The 21,879-nt window shown below is 37.9% G+C and overlaps 1 protein-coding gene across 1 annotated transcript; it reads left to right on the forward strand.

Moving 5' to 3' along the window:
* Positions 1–407: 407 nt before the first annotated feature.
* On the forward strand, positions 408–1,100 carry LOC132624228 (uncharacterized). Its single transcript, XM_060339038.1, has one exon. The coding sequence runs from the start codon at positions 408–410 to the stop codon at positions 1,098–1,100; it is 693 nt and encodes a 230-aa protein (XP_060195021.1).
* Positions 1,101–21,879: the final 20,779 nt, after the last annotated feature.

Consider the following 21,879-nt stretch of genomic DNA (forward strand, 5'->3'; position numbering starts at 1 on the left):
GTTTCTCAGGTGTGTGGATGTTGTGAAAGCCACAAAATATCTGAAAGAGGTGCACGCAGGGGAATGCGGCCCTCAGATGAACGGATTCATCCTTGCAAAGAAAATCCTAAGGACAGGTTACTACTAGATGACCGTGGAGCATGACTCGTGCAAATTTGTGCAGAGATGCCATCAATGGCAGATACACGGGGATTTAATCAAGGTTCCTCCTACCGAGTTACATGCAATGAGCTCACCATGGCCCTTCATGGCATGGGGGATGGACGTCATAGGACCCATCGAAGCACTGGCCTCCAATGGACACCGTTTCATCTTAGTCGCCATTAACTACTTTACCAAATGGGTAGAAGCCACTTCCCACAAGTAACCAAGAAAGTAGTGGTCGATTTTGTCCGGAGCAATCTAATATGCCCTTTGGTGTACCGGAATCTGTCATCACGGAAAATGGTGCCAATTTAAACAGTTATTTGATGAAGGACATTTGCGAACGATTCTGGATAACACACAGAAACTCTACCGCATACCGACCACAGATGAATGGAGCCGTAGAGGCTGCCAACAAGAACATTAACAGAATCCTGAGAAAGATTATCGAAAACTACCAGGATTGGCACGAGCAGCTGCCTTATGCTTTGTTGGGGTACCGAACGAAAACCCGCACTTCCACCGGGGCAACTCCCTATCTCCTTGTCTGTGGTACAGAAGCGGTCATACCCGCAGAAATGGAGATCCCCTCGCTCCGGATCATCCAAGAGGCAGAGCTGCAAGATGCAGAGTGGGTTAAGAATAGTTACAAGCAGCTGACTATGATAGAAGAGAAGAGAATGGTGGCAGTATGTCACGGACAACTATACAGACAAAGGATGTCTCGAGCCTTCAACAAGCGGGTTAGAACCCAACTTTTCCAGATCGGACAACTCGTGCTCAAGCGAGTAGTTCCCCACCAAGAAGAATATAAGGGAAAATTCGCGCCAAACTGGCAAGGGCCATACATGGTCAGAAAAGTACTCTCGGGAGGAGCCGCAGTCCTAGCTGAGATGGACGGGCAGGAGTGGCCCAAGGCTATCAACGCCGATGCGCTCAAGAGATACTACGTTTAGGATTCCATTAGCTTGTAATTGCATTGATATTTCCTTGTAATCACACCTTTTGCTTGCACGCGTACTAAAATAGAAGAAAAAAAATCATCTATGTGACGAACTACGCAATGACCTGATTCCCCATGGCGGGATACGTAGGAAGTCCATATCGGACTCGGTCTCTTTATTAGCAAAAAACATAAACTCAATTACTTTTACCCGAACTACATTCGACCTGAATTCCTGCCGCGACAGGATACGTAGGCGCTTTCGAGCTCGGTCGTCACAAAAGAAAAACCCAAAAACCATTAAGGAAACCCCAGAGGCAATGAAGTAAAATGGAAGCGGCGAAATTAAACTACGAGGACCGACTAGTGTCAACTCCACACAGGGGTAGGATTTTTGAGAGGATCTCAAAAATTCCTACCAAGAAATGGTGAACAGGGAGATAACAAAATAAAACCTTACATTGGGGCAGAATGTTTTAGGAAACCTCAAAAATTCCGTCTAATGAGAGAACAGCAAGGGCCACTCAGGGAGAGCCCCAACTTAGACGGGAATTTTGAGAAAAGGTCTTAGGGTCCTACCATCGAGGCCCAGAACCAGCAGTCACACCTCCCGGGGGATCTAGAAGACCGCGCTCGCAGTCACATGTCATGACAAAATATTTTCAAAATAAAAAAAAAATAATAATAAAAAAAAAAAATATATATATATATATATATATATATATATATATATATATATGCATACATGTATGTAGAATAACGAGCTTGTAGATATAGAACAATGCGCTTTGCCTCGTAGGGTTTCAAAGAAAATGTATACATTCGCTAGTATAAACGCGCTTCAAAACCATCTCTAAGAATACCGAGGCCAAGAGGGTTCAAAAGAACGTCCAAGAGAAGCCGTCAGGCGGGAGGACGACAATGCTGATTAGCCTTTTAGGAAACTCACGATTTTTCTATGGATGCAGGTCTTAACAGGAAAACAACGAAACTGCGAAAGTCAAATCCAGCAAGAATAACTTGTCAGACTAGCATATGCGCTACGAAGCGGACAGACGAAAGATAATACATCCGGCCAAGAGACGGATCGCACGCGGAAAGAATAAGAGGCATGCCCAACTAAGAGGCTCAGCGAATGGAGGAAAGACGCGGGATTTAGGGCAAAGATCTGGCAAAGAGAGTCGTGAGAGGGACAAATAGCACAGACCACAACAACCAAAGGGCCCCGAGTGGGATAAGTAACGAGGGAACGAACTATAAAGACATATCAGGCCAAAAAAGGGTCATAATGAACAAGCCCAAAGTCGTATTTGACCAAAAGGGTCAGGACATAAACAAAGGGGCATATCCGGCCACGAGGGCCACAACCCACGCATATGGACGAAAGAAAAATCATCCGGCTGCAGGGGCCATATCTGTATCCTTTAATTCTTACCAACTCTTCCATTCCTTAAATTCCTTTCAATCCTTTACTTTCCTGTTGCCGAGAGGGCCATTGCACGTTTATTTTCTGCTGCCGAGAGGGCCATTGAATATATTTTCTGCTGCCGAGAGGTCTATTCATACATTTATTCATACTGCCGAGAGGGCCATTCATGCATTCATTCATACTGCCGAGAGGGTCATTCATTCATTTCATTACATACTGCCATCACATGTTTGCTTTTGGTGCAGAAAGGATCATTCATGAAAATATCACGAAGACATCTGCGATATGTTTATATTTTTGGAGCAGGTACACAATCTCCGAGAGAGAGCCAACCTGCTAAACCGGATCCGGACAAATTGCAGAGCAAGCGTGGAAATTTTCTTACGCGGCCGACCAAAAAAGGGTGCCCATGAGGGTCAAGCTCTCCGGCCAGGATTTGGAGGACCTACTCCCGGACTCATCCAAGTTTGTCTGCTTGTGTTTCCTTTTACTAAAACAAAAAATTGGGACCGGTCGGGTACACACCGGGAAGTCCGAAGGTATTCCTACATAGGGGACACATCCTTCTCCGGCGATGTTGAACTACATGTGGATTGATTCCTTAAGACCAGGGATATGTAGGCAAACTCAAGACCAGAGAGTCGGTCACCTCCTTAGAAATCTTTGAGAAAACCTAACAGCACCGGTGATCTCAGGACCTTTCGGCTATGCACGTGAAATCTTTAGTAGAGTCAAACTACAAGTGGCCTGAATTCTCGCACAACCCGAGATATGTAGGAAGCCCAAAAGTTAGGGTTCGGCTACACATGTGTGAATTACTTGAAATTTAAAGGTAAGATGCGTCAGGTCCGTCAAAAATTAGGGTTAGTCAAATTTCATTGCCCAGGGATGGTCCCGCCATCCCTGAACACCGAAGGGGCAGTTGTTGACACCTAATTTTTGACATCCCGAGATCTATTTTAAATGCTCGAAGCCCTTGAACAATAAATAAAATCAGTTGTGCACCTCAAAAGGGGGTCCAAGTAATTTTATGAAATTATTTGGGACGACATGCCACCCTTTTGAGTTGATAAAGAAACATTTAAAGTTTTAAATTTTGTGAAAATTTATTTTGAAGAAATTGTAATTACTCGTAGGGGAAAGAAAACCCTTGTTGAATAATTATTCGTTCAGTTAATTAAATCAGGAAAATTAGATTAATGGGAAATTTTATTCCAGTCTTATTGTCCAAGGCATTTTGAGTAATTAAAAAGGATGACCATTTTATCCTTTCCTGCGTACGCTTGCATAATCGTTATTTTCTTAACTTAAAGACCGGTATCTGCAAAATAATTTTTACTTTTATTTTAAGGGTTGTTTTTTTTAAAAAAAAATTGTTTAAGTCCTAATGGACTAACAGTTAGTTTAGTCATTATTTAATTATGCATCAGTTTTTTTTTCCTACCCTATATATATATATATATATATATATATATATATATACTCATTTTTATTATATTGCCCTAGGGGGGCTCGGTGCAAATAAAGGGAAAAGGGGGCAGCTAGGGGGAAACCCTAGCGCTGCTCCTGTCTGCCACCACTTACCCGCCATTATTTCCGTCGTGTCCCATCAGTACGAAGAGGGGGGGAGGCAAAGCATTAAATGCGTTGTCCTTCTCTCCCTAAAGTCAGGCCAAACAGACCCCAAGGTATACCCACCCCCTTTTTATTTATATGTATTTGTAGATTTAAGTTTTTGAGCCATTGATTTCGTCTATGTGTTAGATCTGATCCGTTTAATTTGGGTTTATGTGTGAGACTTGCACAAAACATGAAAGTCCCACATCGAGTATTTGGCAGTTTCAACGTTTTGGGGTTTCTATTCACGAAAGAAAGAGGTCAGAAAAATCAGAAAACATTAAGGCTTTGAGATATTAGTCTTTAAAAGTTGAGTTTTGTTCAAAATCTTTCAAGGTTTTTTCGATTTGTTCGAAAACCTAGTTCTAAAACTTGTTGCTTTTTATATTTTCTTGGAATTCTGGGCCTAAGCCTTGGAGGAGGTATCGTCCAAATTCACTTTTAGGGTCACGGCCCAACCAGAGGGCCATGACGGGCACCCGGAACTAACCTACCGAGCACCTCTGAACATGCATCTCATAATCATCTCTAAGTGGACCACAAAGATATCTCATGGGTATCATGATCTGTAAGGGCATATGCCACAAGATAACGACATATTTCTATATAATCCTCAACAATTATACTCATCATCAAAATTCAACAAGCCTGCCAAAATATCATACAACAATATGAACCGATAGGGTTATGAAACGCCCAACTGTACACACATGTCTACGAGCCTCTACATCGAATACAAGTGACCGTAAAGACCAATACCAATAGACTGCAGCTCCGAAGTAAATGGAGTGCTCCTGAGAATCCGCTGATAAAGCACCTATGGATCTGATTTGTCTCCCTGCCTACCTGTGGGCATGAGCGCAGCGTCCACAGACAAAAGGACGTCTTGTTGCACCTCGAATTTTTTTTGCGTCGTTTGCGTTGTAAGTAAACTAACGTAAGCTCAGAGAGTTCGTGGAATCCTTACAAGGTTAAGGAATACTCTTAACAAGTGTTAAGTATGTGTCTAAAGGTTTCGGGATCAAGCAAATTGAAGAAAATAAGTTTGTCGAAAATTTGAAAAAAGTTGGCAGAATTTTGGACAGAAATTTTGGGTCAATTTTAGAGGGGTATATCTCCTAGTATATCAGGAGTTTTGAAGTGAAGAAAAAACCTAAATTTAAGTTCAGGAAGTCTAGTTTCCAAAACAACAAACCGTGCGTGAAAACGCCATTGGAGTAGGGAGTTATGGGCATTTCAAGATATGCCTCTAAGCTGCCAAATGGCTTTCCCGCGGGCCCCACATGGAAAGTCGGTGGAACCGACTTTCAAAGGGTATAAATACCGTATTATTCCCTTTTTTTCATCATTTACACATCTTTTGAGTTCTAGACACATCCATACACTTCTCTTAAACACTTATAACCCCTTAAATCAAGAATTCAACAAGATCACACCAAACTAGTTCATGAAAAGTGATTGTTCTTGGTTCTACTTGATGTTGTGGTGATTTTGGTCTTGAAGAAAGTTGGTGTGGCCGAAATTTCTTCAAGTATAAGGCATGTTCTTCTTCCTATCTCTTATGTTCAGTTGATTTGAAGGTTTAGCAAGTCTTAAAAGTGAAAATAGTTATGGAGGAAAGGTCATAAAGTGTTATGTTGTAGTTGTTGAGTTTATGGACTGTTTTGAGCATGTTGTAGCCGTGTTGTTGGGCTAATTTCCATGTATATGGATGGTATCTAACGTTGTTGGTGTACTGATGAGATTATGCTCCTTGATTGGGAAGAAAGGAAGTGTATATTGTTATTGTATGTTGATAAACATCGCGTGGGATGTTTTATGGAATTTTTTGGTATTGATGATGATGTTGTTGGTGTTAGTGTTGTTGTTGTTGTGTTGGTTGTTGGTATTGTGATTTCGGGCTAGGGATATAAACAGGGGAGATGCTGCCCGAATTTTGGCAAATTTTAAAGGGGTATAATTTGAAGACTTAAGATAAGCATATGACGATAAGCTTAAAAGTTGTATGAATTTTTTTAAATGTAGATTTACGAGCTTGGAAGGATAAGCGTTAAGTAGTAGGAGACTAAACAGGTATGTAAGGCTAAGCCCTTTCTTTCTAAAGGCACGATTCTTTTCTTATGAACCCACACATATGTTCCATAATATCCTTATTTCCCAAAAGCTAGAAGTTCAAGATTCTCAAAGTTCTTATGATGCTAAAGATAGATTTTTTGTATGATGAAAACAATGATGATGATGATGATTCCATTTCTGGAGATTTCAAAGCTTATGGTCTTGATGCTATTATGAGATTATTGAGTTTATTTCAGGATTTTCTTCATTTCATTCATTATTGTAGATCTCACCTGATAATATTTCCTTCAAGGTGAGATATAGAGATGATGATTGTTCCATAATATAAATCGGAGGCTACCGACCTTACGTCACTCCGATAAAGTAGTAGCTTTTATTTGGGCTCTCATGCATGCTATGAATATAATATATGTATATAGCTATTTTGTGATATTACCGAGTCCTATTATTTTATTTTACTTATGCATTGCAATCATTCTCATTCTTCATATATATATATATATATATAAGGCAAATTTGATAGGGGGTGACGATGTGGCCTATGTTGTGGCGTTCATGTATATATATAAGGCACATTTGACAGGGGGTGACGATGTGGCCTATGTTGTGACGTTCATGTATATATGTATATATATATATATATATATATATATATATATATATATATATATATATAAGGCACATTTGACGGGGGTGACGATGTGGCCTATGTTGTGGCGTTTCTATATATATATATATATATATATATATATATATATATATATATATATATATATATTTCCTGATGTACAGTCATACAGATTCATTAAGATTCACAGACTCATTGGCATGTCTCAGATGTTTTTCCATGATTCTTTTGTACATGTTGATCTTATGCCTTACATACTTAGTGTTGACACCCAATTTTATCCCTCCTTTATTCCAATTTATTTCCTCGGGGTTTTAAATTCATTAACAAGCTAAATACTTCGTTTTCGCTACTATTTTTTATTTTTACTACTATTTTTTATTTTTACTACTATTAATATCCTTATTTTCATTTTTATTATTTTGCTATCAACGTTACGAGCATTACTTTATCACAATGGCTCGTCATCATTTTTTTTTTGATTTTGTGTCCTTTATTTTCTACATGTTAATCACTAATATTGTACTAGTTATTTAAATTAGAAGCCCGAAAAATAATAAAGGAGGAAAAGGGCCAAATTCGGATTCCCCACCAGCCCACATTTTAATCCATTACCTTTAATACCATTGTCCATTTTAAACAAATTCGGTACCAGCCCACTACCCTTTATACCCGACCAGCCCAATTGAAAACCCTACCTGGCCCAACATTTCATTTTCATCTCCTAAAACCTAAACACAAAAGAGCAGCCGCACCTTACGCCTTCTCTCTCGTCTCTCTGCTCTCTCTCTCTTCCTCATCTCCCTTCCCCGTTTCCTTTTTCATGAAATTGCCAACACCTTGACCCGAAATGGAGCTGTCGTTTTTTCCATTTTTGAGTGGCCCTCCAGACGCACCCCTTGTATTCTTCTTCCTCCCTTCCATTTCAGCAAAGTTCAGTCTCTCTTTCAACATCACAGATTTTGACACCCCATTTTCATGCAAACACTTCCCCTTTTTGTCTTCAACGATCTGGTCAAACGCAAATGGCCAAAACAACTTCTGAAATTTCTGAAAAAGGAGCAGCTTTAAGGATTCGATTTGTGATTTTCAAATGGAATTCAAGTTGAAAACCCCGCCCCAAAACGAGTGAAGGAACCCTAATTTTCGTCTACTATAAAATGGGGCTTTAAGCCCTCAGCCGAAAAAAAAGACACTGGTAATACAAAATCCTGGTTCTGGCCCTTTTTTCATTCGATTCACCCAAGAAAAAATACGAAAACTTTAGTTCTTTAAAGCCCTCAATACTTTCAATCAACTTTATTTGGCTCGAAGTTCGGATCTATCAATACGAGAGAGTGGATTCGAGACCTCGTCGCCTTAGTTCACTGCACCCATAAGAGGTAATACTCGACCTTGTTCTTCCTTCTTCTCTGTCGACATTAGTTAGGTTGTAGAAAAATCACGTCTTTAGGTTCTGTGATCTGTTCGCATAATATACGTCGGGATTTTGGAGGAGTATATTTAAGTTGTTTTTGTTTTAAATCCATTCGATTTCATACAGGTTCAATATCTAATTTTTCTTGGTATTGTTTGGTTTAGCCTAAACCTATCCATGCCTAATTTAGCTAATCTACGAGTCTGTTCGGGTTTCCTCCTTGTTTAGTGTGACTGGTAGTCTGGTTGATGCATGTGTAGTCACTTATCCATGACTGTTCAGGTTTTTTTGTGTTTAAATATCACTTAGCTCGGTTAAAATGTAGTCAGATATGGTTTATTCAAGCCAGTATGAATCAGTAGGATGATTGTGTGTTTAATTTGAAGGCATAAAATAGCCTACTCATTGATCTTGTTTGTTAGTAAAACTCAGAACCATCAGTAATTATGGGATATTTGTTAAATAGACTTTGTCCAAGCCCGTGAAACTTGACTGACTCAAAAGGGATAGCCATATTTCTGTTGTATACTCATAAAAGCTTTAGTATTGAAGGCTGTCATATATGTGCATTAACTATAAGTTATGGATTTGAATATAGGGACTTAAATATAGTCTAAAATGGATAAAACCTGGTCCAAAGAATGATGTTTTGCATTAGTGAGTATACTGCTAAAACCTGCCGGCACGCCTTGCTTACAGGGATTTATTTACTTAAACAATTGTGTTGTACTTGTTTAACTAAGGCTGTGCATGCTACGTATAACCAAACTGTCTGGTATATTGCTCCTCTGCCCGAAACTGTTTGGTGTATTATCTCTCTCTTTCCTGCACTTGTTGTTGTTGTATTTTGGGAATTTGGTTTGGTGAAAATATGGGTTCTGTTGCTGTTTGGTAGAAGTAAACATCAATGTTCATTTTTATCGAGATGATTATGTGATCTAATGTCGTAGTAATTTTGAATCACATACAAACTCACGTATAGATGCAGTAATACCAACCGAAAGTTTCAGATTCCTCTTTAATCTAAGAATTCTTTTTTTAAGACAAAATGTGTCGAGCAGATTGCATAGAGACAGTATGTTTGAGTGATTTCTATAAACATGTTAAAATTCTTTGTTGGTTAAATCATGGCAAGATGTTAACTGGACGTACAAATGTGTATTCTCAGCTAAATTTGAACCTTCCTTGCTCATTTATATATATATATATAATGTTGGCTTTTGAAATATCATATAACCCACTGGCCTGTTTTGAACTTGCATTATATGTTTTAGTTCTATTTATCGATCATGTGCTAATCCTTATCTTTCTTTTATGCATGACCTCCGTGTACGAGTCCGAGGGACTCGTCATCTCCCGCATTCGGTGTTGGGTTAAAGCCCGATGAAATAATCTCTCGAGTCAGCCCTAACAGCAACACGCATCAGCAGTCCTAAAAATGGGCCTAGCCCATTGATTATATTTGCCTCTCTATTTTATTTTGTGTGTCTAACTTATATTCTGCAACTAACACTTTACTTTGCTTTGTTTTCTTTGCTAGAATGAACCTTAGTGTAATTAGCGGATTAGTGTTAGTATAATAGGTAGTCATTTTAAAAGAGAGAACGATAATTAATCCCATAAGTTTCATTCTCTTCTTTTTCTGTTAAATTATTTATAGTCTCTATACTATTTATTTTTATTAGAATAATTGATTTTAAAATAGCGTGACTACATATTTTGAGAATCAAGATTCACTCTTACTATCTTAGAAATTAAACCGTTACAAATTTTACACTAACGTTAACTTATTTTTGAGAAATAAAAGGCAAACTAGTTCCCATGGGTATTTGTTCCACTTTAATTCCTTTCCTACATTTGGATCATGTATTTTTTAAAAACAATCTTTACATAATCTATATTGAACAAATAGTCTTTCTATAAAAACTTTAAACTTTACCGATATTAATCTTACAATAACGCTTTTAAATTTGTTAGTCGGCATAACCTACTTTCTCCAAATATTTATAAAATGTTGTACAAATCCATACTTCCCTTGGTTTATTTATAACTAAAGTCTTTTTATACAAACTATTATCCTTTTCACAGATCTTATTTAAAACAATATGATCATATTTTTTACTATAACCTTAGCAACACCCACAAGATATTTTCTTAAATACGTAAAATATTATATTTGCATTCTTAGCCTAATTAAATTTTAGTCCGGTCGGTTAACCATTGTTAATGGATCTTAGAGGATGCCTAATACCTTCCCTCTAGATTAGTTGAACCCTTACCTAGAACCTTTTTGGTTTCGTAGACTTTAAAATAAAAATCAACTTTAGATAAATTACTTTAATTAACTTTAAGTGCCCTAATTCACCATAAATAATTAGGTGGCGACTCCTAACTTTAAATAACCCCGAAATTACCGGGATGTTGTAAACTATTTTGACTCCGGTTAAAATAGGGTATAACACTCAGTACATTATTTGTACTGACGTCCTTTCTTTCGGACGCTGCGTTCATGCCCGCAGGTAGACAGGTAGACGGACCAGACCTGTAGGAGCTTCATCAGCGGAGTTTCAAAAGCGCTCCAGTTTCTTCAGAGTTGTAGATTATTGTTACTATGCTTGTGTATATATATACTTGGGCATGGCGAAGTCCTACCCCATCTTCACAGATTCCTGTATTATACATAGAGGCTCGTAGATAGATATGTGTAGCTAGAAGTCCTGTATCGTCATCAGTTCATATTGTTGTATTATATTTTGGTAGCCTTGTTGGCCTATGTTTATGGACATAGTTACTGATGGTTATATAGCGATGTGTCTTTATCTTATGATATATGCCCTTACAGATTATGATAACTATGAGCTGTCTTTGTGGTCAACCTAGAAATGATTATCAGATGTATGTTCGGAGGTGCTCGGTGGGTTAGCTCCGAGTGCCTGTCATGCCCCTTTGGTTGGGTTGTGACAAAAGTATTATCAGAGCAGTTCGTCCTAGGGATTGTCTACGAGCCGTGTTCGGTAGAGTCTTGTCTACGAGCCTGTGACTTCTATGGAGGAGGATCCGTCAGAGGATAGTTATGAGGCGGACCCGTCTGAGGGTTCGCATGAGACACCAGTGGAGCAGGAGGCTCCTGAGGCTGCACCGGATTTGGTCCCTCCAGTTTCTCCTATGATTGCGCATTACGTCAGAGCAACTACGAGTGTAAGTGTTACGGAGTATTCTATCCCTTTATCTTGGCCTTCAGTCAACCAGGAGCTGCCAAAGTATTCGTATCCTTCGGATTATGATGGGGGAGATGAGGATGGTCAGACAAGTAGATGGTGGGAGGACGATGAAAGGGATATTTCACTTCACAGTTCCAAGACTAGGATTAGGACAGGTCGGTCACAGGTATATGTGTCTTCTTATTGAATTTCTTGTATTATGTGTGATTATTATTGGATATCATCTATTGTTTGACAACTGGGAATTTTAAAGAAACCGATAACTGGATTATTTATGGGTAATTGCAACTAAGACATTTCTACTACCATTATGAACCCCAGGACTAGGAATGGAAAGAAGTCAGGTGTGTTGACTTGTGATTATGGAAATTTTCTAGATATTGAAAGTTTCAAAGGTTATGATGATATTCATCACACCAAGAAAGTAAAGGACGTTTCCAACAAAAGTAAATGACGTTTCCAACTTGGGGAAATGCATTACATGATTTTATTTTGACTTTCCATTAGAATTTCAAAAAAAATGCAACAATAAAAAGGATGGATGTGATCCTTATAACAAAGTTTACCTTGATTTTTCAGAGAGATGTGGTGAAGGTCACTTGATGACAGAAGAATAAGAGTGATGTCGGCTTGTGAATAAAAAGGAAAGAAGTGTAGGTGTTCGCGTGGAGATTATTCATTAAGTCTATATTGCTAGAGGCTCATAATCATGACTTAGGAAATATGCTAAGAAGTCTTACAGATTCAGACTTACGAAAATATGAGAAACTAGAATGGCCAAGGGAAATTAGGAGCAAATGAGCCCTACGAGTATAATCTTAAAGTGATAGCGAGGTATGAGACTGGCTAGTTAGGCAAAAAGAAGGGAGAAGTACTAAAGTCACAGACTCAGGACAGTTTTAAATAGCATTGGGAAATTTCGTAAGTGAGGTACTAATAAGCGATGTAAACAATGATTCATGTGTGGCCACATTCATGTGTGGCCACATTAAATAGTATGCGTACCCGTATGATCGATCTTGCGAGATGTTAAAGGTATTGAGTGAGCTAGGTATTGAGGTTAAGGTAGCAAGTGCAACAAGGAAGATTAATGTTGTTTTCTCCAAATATTAAAGTTGGACAATCATAATGCAATAATATTAGGGAGAAGAAGAATATGTGTATATAGGAGTAAGGAGACTGTGATGTCATGAGAAGAAGAGAAGTGTAAGCAAGGGAAAGTATGTTGCTAGTAAGGATCAAGTAAGGTTTCCAAGAAAAGAGTTAAGGCGACGGTGGAGGCAAAGAGCCATCCAGATAAATCTCTAAAATAAATAAGCAGGAAGGATAGAGTATGGCAATATGGGGTAAAGGACGAATGCGAGGGTCCCGGAACAGATCTTGATAAATATGATTGAAGTATAATAACGACGAGTATGGATATAATCTGAGAAGTAATAATTGGGTTTTATGAAGATGTTACAGGATTTCTGACTCCTAAGGTACATCCGAAAGGGATAAATATGAAGCCATATTTATACGTTCCCTTAGAAAGCAGGAAAAGTTCTCCCCCCAAAGAGTCAATTTTAGAAATAAAAGGGATTCATACTTCTAATAAAATATTCTACAAATTCCAGGGTCAATATTGTAGAATGGCAAGTGGGGAAGAGCACTTTGTGAGTAAGGGAAGTCAAGAAAGACCCTAAGGGAGAAAGTAAGGAAAGTGGACTATTGAATTGGTAAAAGGAAGTTGCGTAACTATCCAGAACAAGAGGAAGGTTAATAGGCAGATAAGTTTGGCCAAGAGGCAAAACATCGATAGCATGGGACAAGAGTCTTGATAAGGAGTACCGAAATTCGATCATAAAGGAAATAGGCTGAATGTACGAGGGATATGCATAAATATAAACAAGTTATGGTACTGAAAGGGGAAGATAATAAGGAGACAAGGATCGGCAAGAAATTGGAATAACTATGACGCCAAACTATGGTACAACCATCTAGTAAAGAAAGACTACAGAACAGTATGAGTTGGAAAAATGAAAGAACGGGTCGTGGGAACTAGATGCGATAGTGTATCGACTTACGATGGTGTTAAAAGGATAAACTAGATTTGGTTGGTTACAAGATAAGATCATTACAGGAGAGGGAACAGACAAAAGTCTCCAGTTAGCAAAAAGGAAATAAGTTAAACCATGCGATGAAAGGAACTCCGGCATTATATGGAATAGAGGAATTGAAGGACCACTAAAGTCAGCTAGATGACTACCAAAGACGGTTAATATTCAAATGTTACTGGTATATGAGAACATCTTTAAGGGGGGAAGAAAAGATTTAATTCTAAGATAAATGACAATATTCCCAAATTCAAAAGAGCGAAATGTACTGGCTTGAAGGAGCCAAAGTTCGAGATGTACCGAAATATCAAGAATTTTTTAAGAGAAAGTGGGAATAGATTGAATACAAGTATATTATGGGAAAAATATGGGAGCGGAAGCATGACAAGATAATGAAAGGATTAGCGAATCAAAGAGAATGAGTTTCGTCATTGTGACATGTTATGTTTCCGAACTATGGTTCGAATCGCTCGTACCGGAGAAATTTTGGCTACATTTAAATAGGCAGCAACGTACTCCGAGAAGTAACGAAAGGAGTAAAAAGGATCTGCAAGCTGACCAAGAAGTAAGTATAAAGGACAATCTGGATTACAAAAAAGGAAATCTTAGCACTAGAAGAGATGAAAGCTTTAACAAGAGGAATAATTATAGGAAGGGGATCTCTAAAGGAAAGGAAGATAGTGTGATGATGGATAGCAAGACAACAGTGCTACCTGAGATTAGAAAGTACCTCGTAAGTCATGAAATCACAAGTCGCTGGTCATATCAAATGTGACAGCATATGTGATAGAACCATATAAACAATTGTCGTGATGAAATAGCCAACAAAATAGGGTAAGGACAACGATAAGGAGTCAAATAAGAACAAAGGCTAATTTAAGTCTCAAATGATCACCGGTACAAGAGAATCAAGGACTCAAGAAGAAAGCACACTAGTATTGAAAGGAAGTTATGATTAAGTAAAATTTTATATTAGTCCTATGTTTTTGAGTTTATATTGTAATTATGTAAAGATTTGAGGAGAGGAAATTTTCAAATATGAATTTGATGATATTTGAGTTGTAAATTAGCTTGAGCTGTGATTATTAGTATGTTATGAGTATAATTTTGCTACGAGGGATAATAATGATGATGAGGAAGTATTATATACACATATATGAGGGATTGTGTTGAGGTTGTTGTTGTGGATTGATTATGAAAAGATGTCTGGATGGACAATCTAAAGTAAAATAATCACTGAGAATAATAAGTCATCAGCTAGGAAATGCTATTACAAATCATCTAGGTGCTACCATAGATGGAACTATGATGATATTAAAAGGAATTAAAGAGCCCGACCAAGGAATTAAAAGGAGATGATATGGTATGTATATAAGGTCGACTAGTACAAAAAGGGATAATCTAAAATAGCATCAGAGAAACAAGCAAGGAAAGGTGCTATATCTGAACAAGAGAATTTGTATACTAGTAGGGAAATAAAGAGCAAGGAAAAAGAGTACAATAATTAAAAGTGCTCACAGATCGGCGGGGAGCCGTAGCAATCATGAGTTAGGACCATCTTAATAGGAACTGGTCCCAGGACGGTAACTAGATATTAGTTGACCACTGGGTACATATATAAGAACATGAGGATATGGAACTAATGAATGAGTTCGACAAAGAATTGGGAGACTATGAAAGAAGACTAATGACCCCATAGTATAAGGGCATGGAGATCAAGAACCAAAGGAGGACAACCATTTCAAGAAATTAATGATAGCATCATAAACTCGCAAGCTAAAACATTCGAGGACTACGACCCGGCCCACTCAGCAATTAAAAGAAAGAGGGGAGCCTTATACTCCCTCCCCCCCCCCCCCCCACCCCGCGCTCATTTTTATTACATTGCCCTAGGGGGGGCTCGGTGCAAATAAAGGGAAAAGGGGGCAGCTAGGGGGAAACCCTAGCACTGCTCCTGTCTGCCACCACTTACCCGCCACTATTTCCGTCGTGTCCCATCAGTACGAAGAGGGGGGAGGCAAAGAATTCAATGCTTTTTCCTTCTCTCCCTAAATTCAGGCCAAACAGACCCCAAGGTATACCTACCCCCTTTTTATATATATGTATCTGTAGATTTGAGTTTTTGAGCCTTTGATTTCATCTATGTGTTAGATCTGATCCGTTTAATCCGGGTTTATGTGTGAGACTTGTACAAAACATGCAAGTCTCACATCGAGTATTTGGCAGTTTCAATGTTTTGGGGTTTCTACATTCACGAAAGAAATAGGTCAAAAAAATCAGAAAACATTAAGGCTTTGAGATATTAGTCTTTAAAAGTTGAGTTTTATTCAAAATCTTTCAAGGTTTTTTCGATTTGTTTGGAACCATGTTCTAAAACTTGTTGCTTTTTATATTTTCTTGGAATTTTGGGCCTAAGTCTTGGAGGAGGTATCGTCCAAATTCACTTTTGGTGTCACGACCCAACCAGAGGGCCATGACGGGCACCCGAAACTAACCTACCGAGCACCTCTAAACATGCATCTCATAATCAGCTCTAGGTGGACCACAAAGATAACTCATGGGTATCATGATCTGTAAGGGCATATGCCACAAGATAACGACACATTTCTATATAATCCTCAACAATTATACTCATCATCAAAAGCCAACAAGGCTGCCAAAATATCATACAACAATATGAACCGGTAGGGTTATGAAACGTCCAACTGTACACACATGTTTACGAGCCTCTACATAGAATACAAGTGACCGTAACGACCAATACCAATAGACTGCAGCTCTGAAGTAAATGGAGTACCCCTGAGAATCCGCTGATAAAGCACCTACTGATCTGATTCGTCTCCTTGCCTACCTGTGGGCATGAGCGCAGCGTCCACAAATAAAAGGACGTCTTGTTACACCTCGAAACATTTTCGCGTCGTTTGCGTTGTAAGTAAACTAACGTAAGCTCGGAGAGTTCGTGGAATCCTTACAAGGTTAAGGAATACTCTTAACAAGTGTTAAGTATGTGTCTAAAGGTTTCGGGATCAAGCAAATTGAAGAAAATAAGTTTGTTGAAAATTTGAAAAAAGTTGGCAGAATTTTGGACAGAAAAGTTGGGCCAATTTTAGAGGGGTATATCTCCTAGTATATCAGGAGTTTTGAAGTGAAGAAAAAACCTAAATTTAAGTTCAGGAAGTCTAGTTTCCAAAAAAAACAAATCGTTCCTCAAAACGCCATTGGAGTAGAGAGTAATGGGCATTTCAAGATATGCCTCTAAGCTGCCAAATGGCTTCCCCGCAGGCCCCACTTGGAAAGTCGGTGGAACCGACTTTCAAAGGGTATAAATACCCTATTATTCCCTTTTTTTTCATCATTTACACTTCTTTTGAGTTCTGGACACTTCCATACACTTCACTTAAACACTTATAACCCCTTAAATCAAGAATTCAACATGATTACACCAAACTAGTTCATGAAAAGTGATTGTTCTTGTTTCTACTTGATGTTGTGGTGAGTTTGGTCTTGAAGAAAGTTGGTGTGGCCAAATTTCTTCAAGTATAAGGCATGTTCTTCATCCTATCTCTTATGTTGAGTTGATTTGAAGGTTTAGCAAGTCTTAAAAGTTAAAATAGTTATGGAGGAAAGGTCATAAAGTGTTATGTTGTAGTTGTTGAGTTTATGGACTGTTTTGAGCATGTTGTAGCCGTGTTGTTGGGCTAATTTCCATGTATATGGATGGTATCTAACGTTGTTGGTGTATTGATGAGATTATGCTCCTTGATTGGGAAGAAAGGAAGTGTATATTGTTATTGTATGTTGATAAACATCGCGTGGGATGTTTTATGGAATATTTTGGTATTGATGATCATGTTGTTGGTGTTAGTGTTGTTGTTGTTGTTGTTGTGTTGGTTGTTGGTATTGTGATTTCGGGCTAAGGATATAAACAGGGGAGATGCTGCCCGAATTTTGACAAATTCTAAAGGGGCATAATTTGAAGACTTAAGATAAGCATATGACGATAAGCTTAAAAGTAGTATGAATTCTTTTAAATGTAGATTTACGAGCTTGGAAGGATAAGCGTTAAGTAGTAGGAGACTAAACAGGTATGTAAGGCTAAGCCCTTTCTTTCTAAAGGAACGACTCTTTTCTTATGAACCCACACATATGTTCCATAATATCCTTATTTCCCAAAAGCTAGAAGTTCAAGATTCTCAAAGTTCTTATGATGCTAAAGATAGATTTTTTCTATGATGAAAACGATGATGATGATGATGATGATGATTCCATTTCTGGAGATTTCAAAGCTTATGGTCTTGATGCTATTATGAGATTATTGAGTTTATTTCAGGATTTTCTTGATTTCATTCATTATTGTAGATCTCACCTGATAATATTTCCTTCAAGGTGAGATATAGCGATGATAATTGTTCCATAATATAAATTGGAGGCTACCGACCTTACGTCACTCTGATAAAGTAGTAGCTTTTATTTGGGCTCTCATGTATGCTATGAATATGTATATAGCTATTTTGTGATATTACCGAGTCCTATTATTTCATTTTACTTATGCATTGCACTCATTCTCATTCTTCATATATATATATATATATATATATATATATAAGGCAAATTTGATAGGGGGTGACGATGTGGCCTATGTTGTGGCGTTCATGTATATATATATAAGGCACATTTGACAGGGGTGACGATCTGGCCTATGTTGTGGCATTCATGTATATATGTATGTATATATATATATATATATATATATATATATATATATATATATATATATATATATATATATATATATATATATATATATACAGTCATACAGATTCATTCAGATTCACAGACTCATTGGCTTGCCTCAGATGTTTTTCCATGATTCTTATGTACATGTTGATCTTATGCCTTACATACTCAGTACATTATTCGTACTAACGTCCTTTCTTATGGACGTTGCGTTCATGCCCGCAGGTAGACAGGTAGATGGACCAGACCCTTAGGAGCTTCATCAGCGGAGTTTCAAATGTGCTCCATTTGCTTCGGAGTTGCAGATTATTGGTACTACTCTTGTGTATATATATACTTGGGCATGGCAGAGTCCTGCCCCGTCTTCACAGATTCCTGTATTATACATAGAAGCTTGTAGACAGATATGTTTAGCTAGAAGTCCCGTATCGTCATCAGTTTATATTGTTGTATTATATTTTAGTAGCCTTGTTGGCCTATGTTTATGGACATAGTTACTGATGGTTATATAGTGATGTGTCTTTATCTTGTGATATATTCCCTTACAGATTATGATAACCATGAGCTGTCTTTGTGGTCCACCTAGAAATAATTATGAGATGTATGTTCGGAGGTGCCCAGTGGGTTAGCTCCGGGTGCCCGTCATGGCCCTCTAGTTGGGTCGTGACACGTCAGTATAAATAAGGTACTGAGTATGTAAGGCATGAATAGTAACATGGTAAAAGCATGAAGGATAGCGTAAGATAAAAGAACCGTTTATACCTCATGATACCTTTTAAGTCATTGGTCATGTCTACTTAACCTTTTTTAGAAGAAACATTTCATGTATCCACATACATACCTATACAATATCGGTACCCGACCATAGTAAAGCTCGGTAATATCGTTACTGGCAATAATAGTATTAGGTAATATCGGTACCCGGCCATAATAGGACTCCGTAACGTCCGTACCCAATTGCAGTGGTGCGCGCGCAATATATCTCGTACTCGACCTCATAGGCTCGGTGTCACACATGACTATATATACACATATATAAGAGTACATAAATAAAAGCACGTCATCATCCTTATTATCATTATCACTATTTCTTTCCTTAGAGGATCAACTATCGTAGGATGAGATCAATAGTGTCATAAGAGTATCAAAAACGATGAACTTGGATAGCATTAGAAATGGAATTATCATCATCGCTATATCTCACCTTGAAGGAACAACTATCATAAGGTGAGATTAACAATAATGAATAAAATTAAGAAAATCATGAAATAAGCTCAATAATCTCATAATAGCATTAAATCCAAAAGCTTTGGAATCTCTAGAATGGGATCATCACCATCATCATTATCATCATAGAACACATCTATTTTTGGCATTATAAGAACTTTCAGAATCATGAACTTCTAGATTTTTGGGAATAAGGATGTTATGGAAAGCATGTGTAGATTCATAAGAAAAGAATCATGCCTTTAGAAAGAAAGGGTTTAGCCTTAACATACCTTTTCAATCGCCTTAACTTTAACTACTTAACGCTTATCCTCCAAAGCTCGTAAATCTACATTCAAGAGAACTCATACTATTGTTAGGCTTATCGTCACATGCTTGTCTTAAGCCTTCAAACTAAATCCTTTTAGAATCTGCCGAAATTCAGGCAGCATCTCCCCTGTTTATATCGCTAGTCCGAAATCACAATACCAACAAAACAACAACAATAGCAACACCAATATCCACAACATTATCATCAACACCAATATGCTCAATAAAACATCCCACGCGATGTTTTCCCAATATCTCGACCAATCACTAGACTTTACGAAGCTTTAACAACTAAATTTCCGTAATACAATTCATAATATCAATAATAGATAGTATTCTTACCTCAATCAAGGTTGGAAAAACTTGGAATCTTATTTATCTTCCGTGGCCTCCTTTGATTCGTCGAGATTCGTTGTTTAGAACAAGAACTACAAGACCTTATACACTTCCCGAGCCTAAATCCCGGGGTTTCACTTGATTTGAACTAAAAAGAATTATAGAGGAAGTTGGGAGAATGTTCTAGGGGGCTAGGGAAGGTTTGGGGAGGTGGTTGAATGAAAATAAGGGGTAGATCCCCTTTTTATATTGTTCTAGGGTCGGTTTACACCGACCTAGAACTTTCAGCGCACTGTAGCTGCGCATGTCTACTCTGCCAGCCTGACTTGTAACGTCCATAATTCTCTACACCGACGTCATATCGACGACCGGTTTGTTGCGTTGGAAACTAGACTTCATGCGATTCAATTTAGGCTTTTGCTTTACTTCAAAACTCTTCATATACTAAAAGATATTCTTTCCCCAAGTTGGCTCATACTTTGTTGTTCAAAGTAACGCTCATCTTTTTCCAAAGTCATACTAACTCAACTCCTTCCACTCAATTCCTTATAGGACCTTCCGGAATTCCTCATATGCATCCTTTACTCATAAAATATACTTAATAATACTTCGTCTCTTATACTCCAAAGTTGTTTTACTTAGCCATAGTTCAAAATACTTACGCTCAAATTTGATAAGTGCTTCTCCGCAAGTACGGGGTGTAACATCCTTCCCCCCTTAAAAGAAATTGTCCTCAAAAGTTGTAGCTTGCAATCTTACGATGTTATCAATTATTTCTTGAAATGGTTGTCCTCCTTTAGACCCTGATCTTCATACTCTTATAATATGAGCTCATCAGTCTTCATTCATGTTCCCCTAACTCCCTGTCGAACTCATCCATTTGTTTCATATCCTCATGTCCTCATGTATGTAACCGGTGGTCAACTGATATCCAGCTATAGTATTGTTCTTATTAAGGTGGTCTTGGTTCATGATCGCTACGGCTCTCCACCGACCTTGCGAGTATTCTTAATTGGTGTATGCTTTTTACTTGCTCTTTATTTCTCTACTGGTGGACAAACTCTCTTGTTCAGATATGACACCTTTCCTTACTAGCTTCTCTAGTGCTATTTTAGATTATCCCTTTTTGTACTAGTCGACCATATATACATACCATATCATCTCCTTTTAATTCCTTAGTTGGACCCCTTAATTCCTTACAATATCATCATATTCATATTTGAACTTTCCCTACAATTTCCTCTCATCAATTTTAACATAATTACAAAATAAACTCATGAACATGGAACTAAGGTAAAATCCTACTTAATCATAATTTCCTTTCAATACGAGTATGCTTCCCTCCTTAAGTCCTTTGCTCTCTTATACCAGTGACTAATTGAGACTTAAACTAACCTCCATTCTTCTTCGGCTCCTTATCGTCATCCTTTCACCATTCTGTTGGCCATTTCATCATGGCAATTGTTTATATGGTTCTATGTCATACACTCTCACAATTGATATAACCGGCGACTTGGAATTTCATGACTTACGAGGTACTCCCTAATCTCAGGTAGTACTGCTGTCTTGCTATCCATAGGCACACTATCTTCCTTTCCTTTGAAGATTATTGAACTTCCTATAATTATTCCTCTTTTAAAGATTTCATCTCTTCTAGTACTACAAGTTTTTTTTAGTAATCCCGATTGTCCCTTATACT

The sequence above is a fragment of the Lycium barbarum genome, chromosome 12, assembly GCF_019175385.1.
Source record: "Lycium barbarum isolate Lr01 chromosome 12, ASM1917538v2, whole genome shotgun sequence".
NCBI lineage: Eukaryota > Viridiplantae > Streptophyta > Magnoliopsida > Solanales > Solanaceae > Lycium > Lycium barbarum.